The sequence below is a fragment of the Gordionus sp. m RMFG-2023 genome, chromosome 3, assembly GCF_954871325.1.
Source record: "Gordionus sp. m RMFG-2023 chromosome 3, tfGorSpeb1-WG-v2, whole genome shotgun sequence".
Taxonomy (NCBI): domain Eukaryota; kingdom Metazoa; phylum Nematomorpha; class Gordioida; order Chordodea; family Parachordodidae; genus Gordionus; species Gordionus sp. m RMFG-2023.
This window is the reverse complement of record NC_088777.1, coordinates 49,745,885-49,762,233: the sequence shown is the minus strand read 5'-3', so window position 1 is coordinate 49,762,233 and position 16,349 is coordinate 49,745,885. Positions and strand designations below refer to the sequence as shown.

The window sequence follows — 16,349 nt, the reverse complement described above, 5'->3', positions numbered from 1 at the left end:
CAAGAATCAAGTGCTCATGTCTAAATATTCACAGGATCATCCTATATTCTTTGGTCCTATATTTTTGCATGGCAGCTCTGAATGAAACTTTTAACATTTTCTTTTCGCACTTGGAAGGTGTCTTCAATAAAAATAAAATAAATGTTGAAAATCTTATATTCGGCAGCGATGAGGAGCTAGGTTTAATAACTTCGTTAAGAACGAATTTTAGTAATTCTACAAATATATTATGCACCTATCATATGAAAAAGAATCTAAACTTATTTTTACAGGATAAAGAGGGAATGGATTCAAGGACAAGGGAAGATATTGTAACTAAAATTTTTGGCAAAGAAGGACTTGTATTTTCATTAAGCGATAAAATCTTTGGAAAAAAGTTTGAAAAACTGCGAGATTATTGTAGAGATAGTTTATTAAATTATTGAAACATATAGATGCCAGTTTAAAATTTTTTTTATTTTTATATGTATATTTACCTTTAAAAAAATAAGGTGATATCGTATCTTTATATTAACAATAACTGTGAATCTTTAAATAATGTGTTAAAAATAAAGTTTAACCGAGATTCTACAACACCTGTGCATATGATGGTCAATAAAATTTATGAATTAAGTTTAGCACAAGAAAAAGATTTTGAAAGAGCCCTTCTTGGTATGGGAAATTATTATTTAACAAAAAAGTATGATGTGACAAAAATTCGTCATGAATGGGACCAGATAAGTGACGATCAACGTAAAAAAATAATATTAAATGTGCTTAAATCACATAGTACAAGTAAACGAAAAAAAATTACTTCGACATGTGGTGGATTGACATTAATTCAACCTACAGGATCTAAAAAACCGTGTCAATCTAAAGGATCTAGACCAGATAGAACTAGAGCCTAATTATTATAGTTCCTACATAAAAATTAACCAGTAGGCACTAATTATTTTAGAATTAATATATCCAAAGGCCCTTTATAGAGCCATAACACCCAAATACCCTTTTTAGGGCCACTCAACCAAAAGTTCGCTACAAAATCCAAAGACCCTTTTCATGGTCATTTAAACAATCAAATTATATTACTTTAACGATTAACTTAACAAAACAAAATTTGTAGAAAAAGAAATACATGGACGCTTAACCCACCAACAATTCTCATTAGATATTAGCCGACGTTAAAACCCCAAGTTATTATATCTCAGAATAGCAAATCAAAGTCTTTCGAAATCAACTGAAAATTCGAACAAATACACCAACCCCCCCCCTCTCCATTCTTTACTTAAAACCAATATATCATTTTACAAATAAAATATAACGACATTTATATAATTACCGGAATCCCTTATCTAAATTATATATTTCCCCTAAAAATGGTAAATCTTTATACATTATATACATATTTAAGCTAGGTGTAAAATAATCTTTTATAAACATTATATTTTCGATAAAATTTTCCTGTGATATCTTATTTATTAGAATGATATTATTGTATGGTTATATTGTAATAATGGCAATAAAAACAAAGTGGCTATTTATAAAAAAGATCAATATCAAGTATGCAAAAATTATTTTAAAAAATTAATTTATCTTATTTTAACCATTAAAATGTGATCATATGTAATTTATAAAAACCTATATTTGTTCTTGCAATTTTTCGAAAGATAGATAATATATTGAATTTAGCTTACTTTTTAAGTAATAATACAATATTAGAATATAATAAAAAAAAAAATAATTATAAATTTTTTTATAAAATAATAATACGCCATCTTGCGGATTTAATATTATTGAAATTTAAAATTTAATTATGAATATTTTTAATATAATTGTATTAAAAGTTTTAAAAGATTTATTATGAGATAAAAGATAATTCAATTATTAATGTATATTTTTTTAATATTGAATATATCTAAAAATTTAATTTTTTATAAGTTAAATATTATATCAATTGTAGCTTAAATATTTCCTTTGATAAGACAACTAGTTAAAATAATTAAAAATAAAAATATATACAAAATGATTTTAATTTGATAATCATCCATCTTTTATAAAAATTTTTAAAATAAACATTATCTAAGAAGGATTTAAATATCTTAATTAATAAAATAAAAATGTATAAATATAATATAATACCTTAATATGTTTAATAAAATTTGTAGATGAGTTCTTTAATAACTTATTTATTTGTACAAGTTTGACATTCCGCTTGTACCTTGTCCTTTTTCACCAATATTATCTTATAAAATTTTCCATCTAGGATTTTAAGATTCAGATTTGATTCAGGAGAACCTATCTCCATAATTTCATCTTCACTACTTTCTTCACTATGAATATTAATCATTCTGCAAATTAAAAAATATTATATATAAAATATATCCTTTACTTATTTAGTTTTGGTGTTGTTATTTTTAATCTATCAAACTTTGTGACCTGTAAAATTTCCAACTAATTTTGGTAATCAATATATTTAAAATATAGCAGGAAAAAAATAAAGAAAATAATAGATTCCACTAAGAATATAAAGTTACATTGTGTAATATGTAAATGTTTTATTTAAACATGAATATTAAAAAGAATCTGTATCTGTATCTTTGTGAAGAAAATGGAAAAGATACAAGATTCTTTTCAAAATAAATGATCTTAGATACAGATACTAGTATCTTATTAAAAAGGTCAAAAAGATACTGAGTACAAGATACAAAAGGTTGAATCATCTTAGATACAAGTATTCGCGGTACTGCCCAACTCTGTTTATATCATAGGAAAATGGATCTCACTACAAATAAAAGATATTATATAAAAAAATTTACCTAAGCATTCGCAGTTTACCTTAGCATTTGCAGTTTAGTCAAACCGTAATATGTAAATATAATATTACAATAAATTACTCCTTTTCTACATTTCCCCTTCATTAATTGAAAGGAAACACCACTTAAAATTTCTCCTAAAACATCTTAGTCTTTGGTCTCCATTTACCGCTGTCTTGGTAAGATTGATCTCGCCTAGAGTATCAATATCGTTTTTTTGATGGTTGATATCACTTAGAGTATCAATATCGTTTTCCTTGTTGATTGATCTCACCTAGAGTATTAATATCGTCTTCCTTGTTGCTAGAGTATCAATATCGTTTTCCTCGTTGATTAATCTCACCTAGAGTATCAATATCTTTTCCCTTGTAGATTGATCTCACCTAGAGTATCAATATCGTTTCCCTTGTTGATTGATCTCCCACCTGAGAATCAATATCGATGGATCTCCCATCGCTATCATCCTTGGATGGCCCACGAGGTAAACCAAATTTCTACATCGTATAAGAAGTAGTTCAACCCAAATACGGCTACATCTGGTTCATGGAAGCCCCAATAGTTTTACATAGATCACGTGATTTGAGAGCCCAACATCCTTATATCTTTAGGTCTTAACTAGTCAGGTATATTTATCAGTATCCATTTTCACAATGTCAAAATAAGCCAGGTTTTATCAGTAACCCTTTTCTCAATGTCCAAATTCCATAATCCATAAACCAATCTCCATCTTTTCCCATATAATTGTTCCAATAATGTCCATTTTACAAAGAGTAATCAATTTCCATAAGTAAAAGATTGTATCATCATATTTCCATAAGTAATAGATTACACCATATTATCATATACATCCAAATGATTGTTAAATTATTATCAACAGATTTCCACAAACCATATTTCCATAAGTAATAGATTATACCATATTATCATATATATCCAAATGATTGTTAAATTGTTATCAACAGATTTCTACATATTCACAATTTTATCCTTCTATTTTTTAATAATGGCGACGGAGAAAAAAGAAAAGAACATATAATGTGAAGCCATGGGTTTTATCAAATTAACTATGGAAAATATCATTTCAATGGATAATAAACTATGGTATTATTTGGAAAATACATTAATGGTATATGAATTTATTATTGTGCAATCTTATCTTGAAATATGAAAAACAATAATTGATTATACTATGAAATTCCTGAAGAATGAATGCACACAATTATTAAAAATGAGAAGGATAAAATTATGAATATGTAGAAATCTGTTGATAATAATTTAACAATCATTTGGATGTATACAAAGTTAGGGAGTACCGCAAATACTTGTATCTAAGATACAAGATCCTTTTGTATCTTGTACTCAGTATCTTATTGACATTTTTAATAAGATACTAGTATCTGTATCTAAGATCCTTTATTTTGAAAAGTATCTTGTATCTTTTTCATTTTCTTTAAAAAGATACAGATTCTTTTTAATATTCATGTTTAAAACATTTACATATCACACAATGTAACTTTATTTTCTTCGTGAAATCTTGTATTATTTTCTTTATTTTTTCCTTCTATATTTTAAATATATTGATAACCAAAATTAGTTGGAAATTTTACAAATCACAAAGATAGATAGATTAAAAATAACAACACCAAAACTAAATAAGTAAAGGTTATATTTTATATGTAATATTTTTTAATTTGTAGAATGTTTAACATTTATATTAGTGAAGATGAAATTATGGAGATAGGTTCTCCTGAATCAAACCCGAATCTTAAAATTCTAGATGGAAAATTTTTTAAAGTAATTCATGTGAAAAAGGACAACAAGCCGAATGTCAAAATTGCACAAGTAAAAAAGTTATTAAAGATTGAACAAACTCCTCTACAAACTTTGTAAACATATTAAAGTATAATATATACATTTTTATTTTATAATTATTAACATAATAATACCTATACTTAAGTCCCTCTTAGATATTTGTTATTAAAATTTTTATAGAAGATAGTTGATTATCAAATTAAAATCATTTTGGATATATATATTTTAGGGGTGCACTGATACCACTTTTTAGAGGTCGATCCGATCCGATATTCCCGATATTAAATGATATCGGCCGATTACCGATCCGATATCATATCTAATTTAGTATTCTGTAAAGATAACAATGGTTTTAATTTTTAATATACTATTTATTAGTACAACATCTATAATTTAACTATACCATAAATTATGTCATTTAAATATATTATAATGATCAGTTATAGTTTATATTCATCTCAATTGCAATTCTAAAAGTATAAAAAATATTTTTATTGTTAAATCACTTTTATATAATAAGTAATAACATTAATCTATATAATTATTAAGCAATAAACATTTATATTATGAAATTTGAAATAAATATTTAAAATAATATTTAACATTAATATAGCGAAGATTTCTTTTTAGAAATACCAATATTTCCAATTTATCAGAGGTCAGCTTGCAGCGATAGCAACTGTCAATATCACCAGCTTCACTAAAAACAGATTCTAAAGTGATTATCGCACACTTTTATAAACAGAATGCGCAAAAAAATAACAATAGGGTAGAATGTTTATTAATTAATTATTATTATTAAAAAAATATACATAAAAATGGATTTCGATTTCATTTATAAAAATAAATGATTTTAGATAAAACTATTTTTTTAAATTTTATAACATTTTATTTTTGTTAAAGAAGCCTCGGATCAAATTTTATAATATTGACCGATAATTGATATTTTAAAATGGGTAAAATATTGGCCCGATCCGATTCTATAAAAAATATTGGCACATCCCTAATATATTTTATATTTAATTATTTTAGCAAGTTCTTAAATATTTAAGCTACAATTGATATATAATATTAGATATTTAAAAGGCTCTTAATAAAATTATTATAATAAGGTAGAATTTAACTTTATTAGTTATTTTTATTTATTAATGATATAAGTAAAATTACATTACAGTATTTATTTACAAAATTTAGTCAATTTAAAATGCATTAAAGAAAATTGTTATGTATTTAATAATTATAATATAATGTTGTACATTATTTTCATAATTTTTATATATAATTAATGATTTTGCAAGAAATAAAAAAAAATTGAAAAGAGATTTAAATGATATTTATATATATGATATTACAAACGCAAGAATTAATAAGTTATATTAGAAAATAAACTAATTTAAAAAATACATAAATATTACAAACAAGTAATGATAAATACTTATTAAGGATCATGAATAAAATAAAACTGGTATTTTTTTTAAGAGATGCCATTTAGCCATATACTCCGAATATAAGCTATATTTAGAACAACACAGAAAATAACCTGCAAATTCTAATAAATCATTTGATTTAATTTTTTTTCTTATTTGCACATTTTTAATTACCATTAAATATACTACTCTCCCTTCCCTATTTTATTAATTATTGCAAATATTCATTCTTATATGTGTATGCTATGTTCTTCACAAATAAATAATAAAAACTGTATTCTATAAACTATTCTAATTTAATTGGTAATGATAATTTAAAAGTATCTATTTAAGATACTCTAATTTAGTAAAAGATACAAGTATCTTTTATCTTGTATCTTTTTGATATTTTGAAAAAGATACTAGTATCTGTATCTAAGATTCATTTTTTTATAAAGAATCTGTATCTGTATCTAGATTCTTTTTCCGGAGGACCTGCCCAACTCTGGATGTATATGATAATATGGTATAATCTATTACGTAAGGAAATATGGTTTGTGGAAATCTGTTGATAATAATTTAACAATCATTTGGATGTATATGATAATATGGTATAATCTATTACTTATGATGATGGTACAATCTTTTACTTATGGAAATATGATAATTGATTACTCTTTGTAAAATGGACATTATTGGAACAATTATATGGGAAAACATGGAGATTGGTTCATGGATTATGGAATTTGGTCATTGATAAAAGGGTTACTGATAGAACCTGGCTTATTTTGACATTGTGAAAATGGATACCGATAAATATACCTGACTAATTAAGACATAAAGATATAAGGATGTTGGGCTTTCAAATCACGTGACCTATGCAAAACTATTGGGGCTTCCGTGAGCCAGATGTAGCCGTACTTGGGTTAAGGAACTACTTCTTATACGATGTAGGGATTTGGATTACCTCATGGGCCATCCAAGGATGATAGCGATCTCTTGGCCAGCTCTAAGATAATAGTGACCTCGTGGGCCAATCAAAGATGACAGTGATCTCTTGGCCAACTCTAGGATAATGATGACCTCGTGAACCTATAACGATACTCCGGTGGGAGATCCAGTGATATTGATTCTCCGGTGGGAGATCGAGGTACAATGACTCGATAACAATTCTCCGGTGGGAGATCCATCGATATTGATACTCCGGTAGGATATCAATCAACAAGGGAAACGATATTGATACTCTAGGTGAGATCAATCAACAAGGAAAATAATATTGATACTCTAAGTGAGATTAATCTTACCAAGGCAGCGGTAAATGGAGACCAAAAGCTAAGATGTTTTATGAGAAATTTTAAGTTGTATTTCCTTTCAATTAATGAAGGGGAAATGTAGTAAAGAAGTAATTTATTGTAATATTTTATTTACATTTTATGTGTTATATTTGTCAGTTACTAATGATTATATATATAGATATTTTATTATATGTTTTATTGATGAGTATAATAATTATGAACGATAAACTTCCTAATATTTTTATATATACATTTCCATATATATATATTTACTATTGTGAAAATGGAGGAATAAAATATTATATGTTCTTTTCCTTTTTCTCAGTCGCCAATTATACAATTGGGTTTCTGACATTTTATTCCCTTGTTTTCACACAATAGGAAATATATATATGGATAAATGTATACATAAAAATATTAGGAAGTTTATCGTAAGTAATTATATACTCATCATACATTATAAAACACATAAAATATCTATATACTTATCATACATTATAAAACATATAAAATATCTATATATTATAATTAATAGTAACTGACAAAAAATATTACAATAAATTACTCCTTTACTACAATTAGGAAATTTTATAGCAATGTTTTTACAATAGGATGCCCTTCCTGACATCAACCAACCCCTTTAGGTGATTTTTTATACCCCGTCAAGGAGACGGTGATTCTATTCTAGACCCAGACCAAAGGGAACCTTTTAAACCTCCATTAGCCGCCAAAAGACATTGCCACTCCCTCGCCACGATGAGGCTGAAGGTAGGATTTGGGAAGGGGGGGGGAGTGTTTCAATTTTTATCTATTTTTGTTATCATAATATTTATAAAATAATTAATTTTTAAAATAGAATCGCGGTAAAATGTATATAATTTTTCTTTTCCCAGCCTGGATTCAAAACGGCTAAAATCATATATTTACTTTAAATAAACATGATGTTGGGTTGGGAGTGGAGGGAACAAGGAGTTGGAGGGTGATCAAAGACAACCCGGGTTGAAGGGACTAGATAATGACATAAAAACGCCAGGTTTGACCCGAAGCGAAACCCAGGACCGCGAAAAAAAGGATTAAATGGACTTACTGGGTAAACCTGGAAAAGGGCCACTAAACGACGAAGAAAAAGAATCAATATCTGGCTTTCGACCGATGTCAACTTGACTGATAATAACATCGAATGAAATTGGGGAGGGCTCTAAAATGAGGTATCGTTCCATCTCTAATAATTTAAACCTATATACCAAAAGTGAGTGAAAAAATATTTCTTAAAAAAAGGTCTGTTTTCAATTATTATTCACTTCCAAGCCGCTGTCGCGGTTAGTCGCGTCGTCATGCATCTTCCAGCACACGTTCTTCCACAAAATCCTGTTGAGATTCCCGTCTATTCCACCGTTCTCTCCAAAATCTTCCTCTCCTCCTCCGCCACCATCTTCCTCTCTGGAACTGGTGACGTTGCGATCGTGAAACAGTTTCCAACCTTTCAATGTATCGGCCCTCCAATCCTGACCCGAGTTGCGACAAATTTCTTCAATCTATTATTATTTTTAAAATTTTCTTTTTGTTTAATTTTCATTTCATTCTCCACATTCTTCCATTGATTCTAAAAAATTCTTCCTCCTACTTCCACCCCCCCCCCTTCTTCCAAGATACTGGTTACTAGGTGGATTTCAAGCAAAGGTTTAAGTTATCAGAATTCGTATAATAATCACGTGACGATTTGTAAAATCATGATATTATATATATAATTATAATATCTTCGAAATATTTAACCTTTTCGAATTGACCGCATCTGACGCACATAAATATCTGCTTGAGTAATCTATCCTCGTACTCCTTTACAAATAATAAATTTTATTTAGTTTTTTTGTAATAAATAAAAACGAAAATTTAAAAATAATGGAATTATAATTACAATACCATATCGAGAGGCGCTAAGATTTTATTTTGCCTAGTGGGAGCATCTGGATCCTAAATATTAGAATTATAATATAATTTTAAAAAAAAAGAAAGAATGTAATCTATGTTAAATGACCTAACTTTGACCATCTGTATTATGGGTTTAGTCAAGTTTTTAGCCTAAAAAATGAATTAAGCTTCTAAGTTGAGTCTCAGCTTGAAGATTGATTGGAATATTTTTGGTTAAAAATATGACTACATTGTTTTATAGTTTACTAAAGTTAGGTAGTTTAACAACACTAGGCGGCGTTTTAACACTGTAATTCAGATTCGAATCAAATTTTAACTCGTTTAAAGACAAAACAAATGATATACATATATAATATATAAAGATTGCGAGATGTTAAAATATTTAGAAACGGTGGGGGGAAAATGCAAGTTAATGTATTTGGTATTCAAAATCTAATGCTAAGTAGCCCTAGCATAAGACGTATTTTATTTGAGGAATACATTTTTTGCTTAATGCGTGTAAGCAGCTGTAAAGTGGTTATTTAAATCGTAAGTTACCAATTCGGAAACCATGTTCGATATCATGTCATTCATTTCATCATCGCAATCTCCTCCGCGTGACGCGTTTTCTTTCATTTTCAACATTTTCTTAGTCTCGTCCCTTTTACAGATATAATACGATTAAAATATTTTACTGTTAAATAATCTGATTTTGTTTGTTATACCATTCGGTGAAATAATTTATAAATGAATGGCTTCTATTTTCATCAAGCCCTTGATGTTACTTGGTTCCGGCCTAGGCAAGGGGCTTAATATTTCTAACGGGCCTAGGTCGGGCCTAGATTTTTTACTACGGGCCTGGACCAGGTTTGATCAAAAAATTAAGGCTCACGAAGATCTCTGCTATAAGCATCGTTATCAATTCGAGTTGCAAAAATTTAATAAATTAATCGAAAATATGGACGCATTAGTTAATATTTGATAAAATGAAAATATTATTAGCATTGATTCATATAAAACAACCCGAACTTCGAAAATATGAGTTCTGGGGGGGGGGGGGTATTTTAGGTGTAATTTCGAGGATAGCAATGATAGACATTAGAGATGATTGGCTTGATAGTTTTATGATTATTTCTTTTCATTTCAAACATATTTTTTAAAAAAAATCAAAACTAGTCTAGTTAAACGGCTCGATTTTTAAAATGGCTAATGTCATAAATAATACATTTATAAGATAATGTCAATCATATTTATTTATCTATGTTTTTGTATTTAGTTAGAAAAATGTCAGTCATTTTGAAATATTAGAAATTAATTGATATTATATTTTTGTAAGAAAAAAAGATTACTTTTATAATTTTTGTAAAACTTGTGACTTTTTATATTTGATAACTTTTTTTTAATTTTAATAAAACCTTTTTTGAATTATGATAACATTTTGCGCTTTTAATTTTTGACCTTTGTAATTTGATGAATATTTTTTATTTAATGAAGATGATGAATACATTTTATTCAATAAAGATATAAGTCCAAATTTTAGTTCGTGTTGCATTTATTTTATAAGTCGTAATTTAGTTCATTAATTTGATAGTTTTCATTCTGAGTTTATTCTTATATTAGAATTTCGTTTTAGTAATTTTTGATATAGTTAACATTTGAATCTCTCTTTTTCTCTTGTTTTTGTCAGTTGGTGCCGTGACCAGGATTCCTATGATGGCCAGGGTGACGGTCACGAAGGAAATGCTGAGACACGCGATCATGATCATTTCAGTTTTAGAAAGGAAAGAAGGCATGTTACCAGTCTCCTTTGTGGCAGATACTGCTGGCGGTTGACCTAGGAGTGCAGAATTAATTGGCGACTCTTCTTTTTCTTCCTTCTTGATAAATTCTTCTTTATTAGTCATGGTGGCGGTTTGATCGAATTTATCCAAGTCCCCGTTCAACATCTTATCTGCCTCGAGATCTTGTCTACAGCCAATGCTTCATTTTCCTCTCGATGAGAACTGTAACGGAACAATCTTTTCCTTCAAACCCTGGTGGACAATTGCAAGAGTAATCGTTGATCAAGTCAGTACACGTTCCCCCATTAGAACAAGGTCGGGCTCTACAGTCCGGGATGTCTATTTGGCACAAGCTTCCAGTGAACCCCGGAACGCATCGGCACACAAAAGACGAAGAAGGAGAAGCACCTCCTTTACGTTCGTAACATGTGGCACCGTTCAAACAAGGGTTTATGTCGCAATGACTTTGAAATAATTTTGAAGAGTCTGGAGACGACAACAGGTTTTTAGAGTTTGGAGAGGAAATTGGTAAAGATTTGGATTGTTGGTTGATTAACGATATAACTTCCTTTTCGGAGCAGTCCAAGCCAGTGAAGCCCTTTTGGCATAGACACTTTTGAGAATGTTGTTGAGTTGTTGTGGTTTGGCTGTGTAATGTTATCTCTGTTATAATGCATCTACTATCATTTTTGCAAGTGTTGATTTGGCATTTGGTTTGCTTAGTTTGGCATTGTAGACCCGTGAAATTTGTTGAGCAGGTACATTTATATCCTCCGTCTGTTAAATCTGAACATTGGCCCTGATTGACAAAAACAAGAGAAAAAGAGAGATTCAAATGTTAACTATATCAAAAATTACTAAAACGAAATTCTAATATAAGAATAAACTCAGTATGAAAACTATCAAATTAATGAACTAAATTACGACTTATAAAATAAATGCAACACGAACTAAAATTTGGACTTATATCTTTATTGAATAAAATGTATTCATCATCTTTATTAAATAAAAAATATTCATCAAATTACAAAGGTCAAAAATTAAAAGCGCAAAATGTTATCATAATTCAAAAAAGGTTTTATTAAAATTAAAAAAAAGTTATCAAATATAAAAAGTCACAAGTTTTACAAAAATTAAAAAAGTAATCTTTTTTTCTTACAAAAATATAATATCAATTAATTTCTAATATTTCAAAATGACTGACATTTTTCTAACTAAATACAAAAACATAGATAAATAAATATGATTGACATTATCTTATAAATGTATTATTTATGACAGCTAACTCAATATTTTATTTAGAAAAAAAAATATTAGGCAAAGTCTGAAGATTTTGATCATAGATGATGGAAACAAAAGTTTAGACATCTATTAGCGAAATCTGGAGGTTTAGCCAATATTCTTCTGGCTAAAATATTGAGTTAGACATTTTTTTAAAAAATGGGCTCAAATCGAGCCCGTTTAACAACCCTAATCAAAACAATCAAAATAACTAAGTAACAACATAATATATCCAAATCCTTCCTTCTAATTCTGCTTGGGGGTCAGAAACCTCTATCCCCCCTTTCATTTCTTAATGGCATCCCCGACTCCACTCTCAGCAATCATAAATCCTTTCTAACCGAATCATTTATTAGGGAGTTCCTCCAACTTTACGATTCACAAAGATCCAGATTATTTTTAATAACTTCAATATTGATACCCCGACCTCATCCATCCTAGCTCAACAAAATAAGCTGCTAATTATATGGTTACTAATTTTTGTGATGCGCTTAGGGTTGGGGGGGGGGGGAAGGGAGGATATGATATTAATAGTTTATCTTAATTTTACCGAAACTTGATATGGGGTAAAATCTGATGTGTAACTTAGAGGGTAGGGGTTAGAGAACTATATAGGGTTAGTTTATAACAATAGTTTTACTTAATTTCACCAAATCTAGTTAAGGGATAAGGTCTAGCAGGTATATGAATTAAAGGACAAATAAGGTATAGGTTATATATCTATAAAAAAAAATGTGTTAAGTTTTAAAACCAGTTTTTATTAGAAATATGGGTTATTTACAAGGTTAATAATAATCATTACATTAAGGTATTACCTATCAAATTTGTATTTTGTTTATTTTTCATTTGGATAGGTACTACCAAATTTATTTATAATATATATTATGAAAAATTGTGAATTTTGGAAAGCCTGTGTGGCCCAGTCGGCAAGATCTTGGTTTACTAATCCGATGGTTATGGGTTCGAGTCCCAGCAATGATCATATTTTTTTCTTAATCAAACTTGGTGGTTCTGTTCCTGGTGGGGGGGGGGGTGTATGATATATAGGAGGCCAGACTTGACCACATGATTCTGTTATAATATATGCTAAATAATAAGGGTCTTATTACATTATAATAAATTTTGGTCGGTATTTAGCAAATTTGGTGTTGGTATTAGAAAATTGCTATATGTTGACTTGGTAGTGACTATCATTAACCTATGGGTTATGTTATTTTTTATTATTTTGAATATTGTCATAAATTTTTTAATAACATTAGGGATGGGGTTTATAAATAGAAATTGAAGAGAATGCTAATTTTTATTTTAAAATTACAAGGAATCTCCTTTTCTCAACCATATTATAAATTGTATTTTTTTTTGCATTTAAATAAAAATTCATTAGCATAAATTAAATATAGAATAAATCAATTTACAAGAATGTATATCCATAACTTTCTAATTGTTGAGTCTCTTCCTCAAGTGCAATTTTTTCTAGCCAATCTAAATATATCTAAAAATATGTGGTTAAAATTAAAGTATTCATTCATTAACAAACTTGTGCTTCTCTCAATTTATTGTCATGTTCATAATGGTATTCAATTATTTGTTTTGGTGATAGTTGACTTAGATCCTAAATTTAAAGATGCATAATGATTAAAAATTGTTATATAAATATACAAGCTGAGGTGCATTTAAAGCCTTATCCTCTTTATCTTTAACTCTGCTGGCGACTAATGAATAGATTAAATTCCATAATCTGCTTTCATATTTCAAATTATTAATTGAAAGTTTTGATTCTTCAACAAAACTGGGAAAAAGTAAAACATATATAATTATATAAAAACTTAAAATCGGCATAATTGTCCTGAATATTTATTTTTAATTCATCTATATATTCTAGACAAGCCTTAAAAATATATATAGATTTATTAAAATAATATGATTATTATACATCTTCATAAAGTGCAATAATATCTAAAATTGAAAAAGTAGAAAAGAGCAACTGATCATTGGCAATTTGATAAAATTTCTGAAAGATGGTATTATCTAATTTTAAAAATAAAACACATTTTGTTAATTTTATAAAAACTTGGTTTTTCAAAAATTTCCATTTTTTAAACTTGAAAATTATGAGTGTATGTTAAATTTCTTCAATGAACACATGTTCACGTGGTCGATGAATAGCCATATTAAAAGGGTTTATAAAATAAAAGAGCATTAATATTATTGTATTATAAGTATAATTCTTGTAAAATAATTATAAATATGTTATATATCGAAAAATTTATTAATTTTTTATTTAACATTCTTAACATTGTCGATATCATTTTTACGAATGAAATAATAACAAGCTCGTATAACAGGTTGACGCCTACATTTTGGCATATACTGAGTTTAACAAAATTTTTTTGTCAAATTTAGCAAAATGAAGTTAAATTTGTTTGTTTTTAGTTATCACGAGCTGAAGACAATTAGAGAATTTTATTTTGCGTCGAGGTATATAAAAGTTTTTTTTGCTTAACTACGAGGTTAAAGGTACGTAGAAAAAGGTCCGTGAAGTTGGCAGAACGACTTGAGGTGCAATTGGCAAATTTTATGTCATTATTTAGAGTCTTAATTGCACATAATTACACTTCTATCAGGACATCAGCATAATGAACCGATCGTGAGTTATGAGCAAAATAAGGAAAGTGTGAAATTTTGAAGCTGGCAGAACGACTTGAGGTGCAATTAACAAAAATTACGCCATTATTTAGAGTCTTAATTGCACCTAATTGCACTTCTATCCTTACATCAACAAAATCAACCGCTCATGAGTTATGAGCAAAATAAGAAAGTGTTGGCACTTTGCCAAAACCGAAAATAAATAAGCTTACTTTCCAAAACTTGGCAATTATTTAGTATTTAATTTGTGCTTTAATATTCTCAAAACGGTATATCCGTATCATTAAACGCAAGCGAGTTATATTCATTTATTTGAGAAGCGGAAATAAGTGGAATTCTTTGTAACTGTGAGATGCATTTAGCGATACATATGTCAATGTGTGGCCCTTTAATTGAACATCGAGAATCTTTAAACCGCATATCATCGGAATCAACCGCTTGTGAGTTATGAGCAAAATGAGAAAGTGTTGAAAATAAATAAGATTACCTCTAACTTTCCGACACTTTCTAAAATGTCGTTTTTACTGGTGATGTTTAAAATCACCTATTGCAGGCCTTTAGCTATGCCAATATATTTAAGATAATTTTTATTTATTTTCTAAACATTATGTCAATAACATTTTCTTTCAAATTACTATTATGTGCAGATTTTTGGGTGATAGGGAGGCGGAAAATTTTTACTCCCTTAAAATGATACTTAAGAATTGGTAAATTTATCAAGGGGGAATTTACCCTCCTTCCTCTACCTGGCTACGCCTGCCTTAACCCTATAATAGGGTTAAATGTTGTTTCTGGGTATTTTTTAAAAGTATATGGTTACTAAAAATTTTAAAATAAGTTATGGTTTTTAAATTTAACGTGGTGGCATCGTTCCAAACTGACTTTGTTATAGCTATTTTAAAAAATTAACCTTATAAAATAAATCACCATTATCACCAATATAATATTTATATAATTTACTTACACTTTTAGAACCTGTGCCTGGATAATATTCCCCAAAAGGGTTCCAGCACTAGATTAGTCCTGTCCTCGAGGATTCTGGTCACAGTGATTATAATCCTAGTAAAATTTTATGAGAAACTTGGTATATAACATCGACTTGTAAATTTCCTCAGTTAATGTTTTCGTGGAAATGCCTTAAGAGTAGAGGCAAAATGTAACGTCTGGAAGAAACGAATAAAGTAACGTTCTTTTTCATTGAATAGTGAGTAACCCAACGTTTACTTTTGCTTTTTTTAAATAACGGAAGAACTTAAAGTGACAAATTTTCGTATAAGTCTAACTGAAGAAAATTCACATTATCATGGCTGATGTATTTTTACTAGTCTGCACTATAAACGATCTGTCAGATTCGAGTAATACAAAATTAAATTATTTTATTATACAGTATTTTTTTTTAAAAAAAATATTAAATAAATAAAATATTAA

At 28.2% G+C, this 16,349-nt stretch overlaps 2 protein-coding genes across 2 annotated transcripts in view; both read right to left on the bottom strand.

The window, feature by feature from the left end:
* The window catches only part of LOC135927082 (nuclear pore complex protein Nup107-like), a 39,857-nt gene extending 25,489 nt beyond the window's left edge, over positions 1–14,368 (bottom strand). Inside the window, exons 1-10 of the mRNA XM_065463019.1 lie at positions 14,347–14,368; positions 14,209–14,303; positions 14,102–14,163; positions 13,935–14,064; positions 13,813–13,887; positions 13,691–13,767; positions 9,772–9,874; positions 9,226–9,276; positions 9,079–9,141; positions 8,607–8,840 (exon numbers count right to left, since the gene is read on the bottom strand). Of these exons, the coding sequence (XP_065319091.1) occupies positions 8,607–8,840; positions 9,079–9,141; positions 9,226–9,276; positions 9,772–9,874; positions 13,691–13,767; positions 13,813–13,887; positions 13,935–14,064; positions 14,102–14,163; positions 14,209–14,303; positions 14,347–14,368 (912 nt within the window). The remainder of the gene's footprint in view (positions 1–8,606; positions 8,841–9,078; positions 9,142–9,225; positions 9,277–9,771; positions 9,875–13,690; positions 13,768–13,812; positions 13,888–13,934; positions 14,065–14,101; positions 14,164–14,208; positions 14,304–14,346) is intronic.
* Positions 10,918–13,614, bottom strand: LOC135925846 (delta-like protein 4). The gene is made up of 2 exons (XM_065461368.1): positions 13,591–13,614; positions 10,918–11,793 (listed from the first exon to the last, which is right to left on the bottom strand). The coding sequence occupies exons 1-2, from the start codon at positions 13,612–13,614 to the stop codon at positions 11,182–11,184; spliced, it is 636 nt and encodes a 211-aa protein (XP_065317440.1). The 3' UTR covers positions 10,918–11,181.
* Positions 14,369–16,349: the final 1,981 nt, after the last annotated feature.

Bases quoted from the DNA above. Each gene is read 5' to 3' on its own strand.
- LOC135925846 (XM_065461368.1), bottom strand. From the start codon at position 13,614: ATGGTTGAGAAAAGGAGATTCCTT. The intron at 11,794-13,590 runs GTAATTTTAAAA...TTTGTCAATCAG, and splicing joins TTGAGAAAAGGAGATTCCTT to GGCCAATGTTCAGATTTAAC.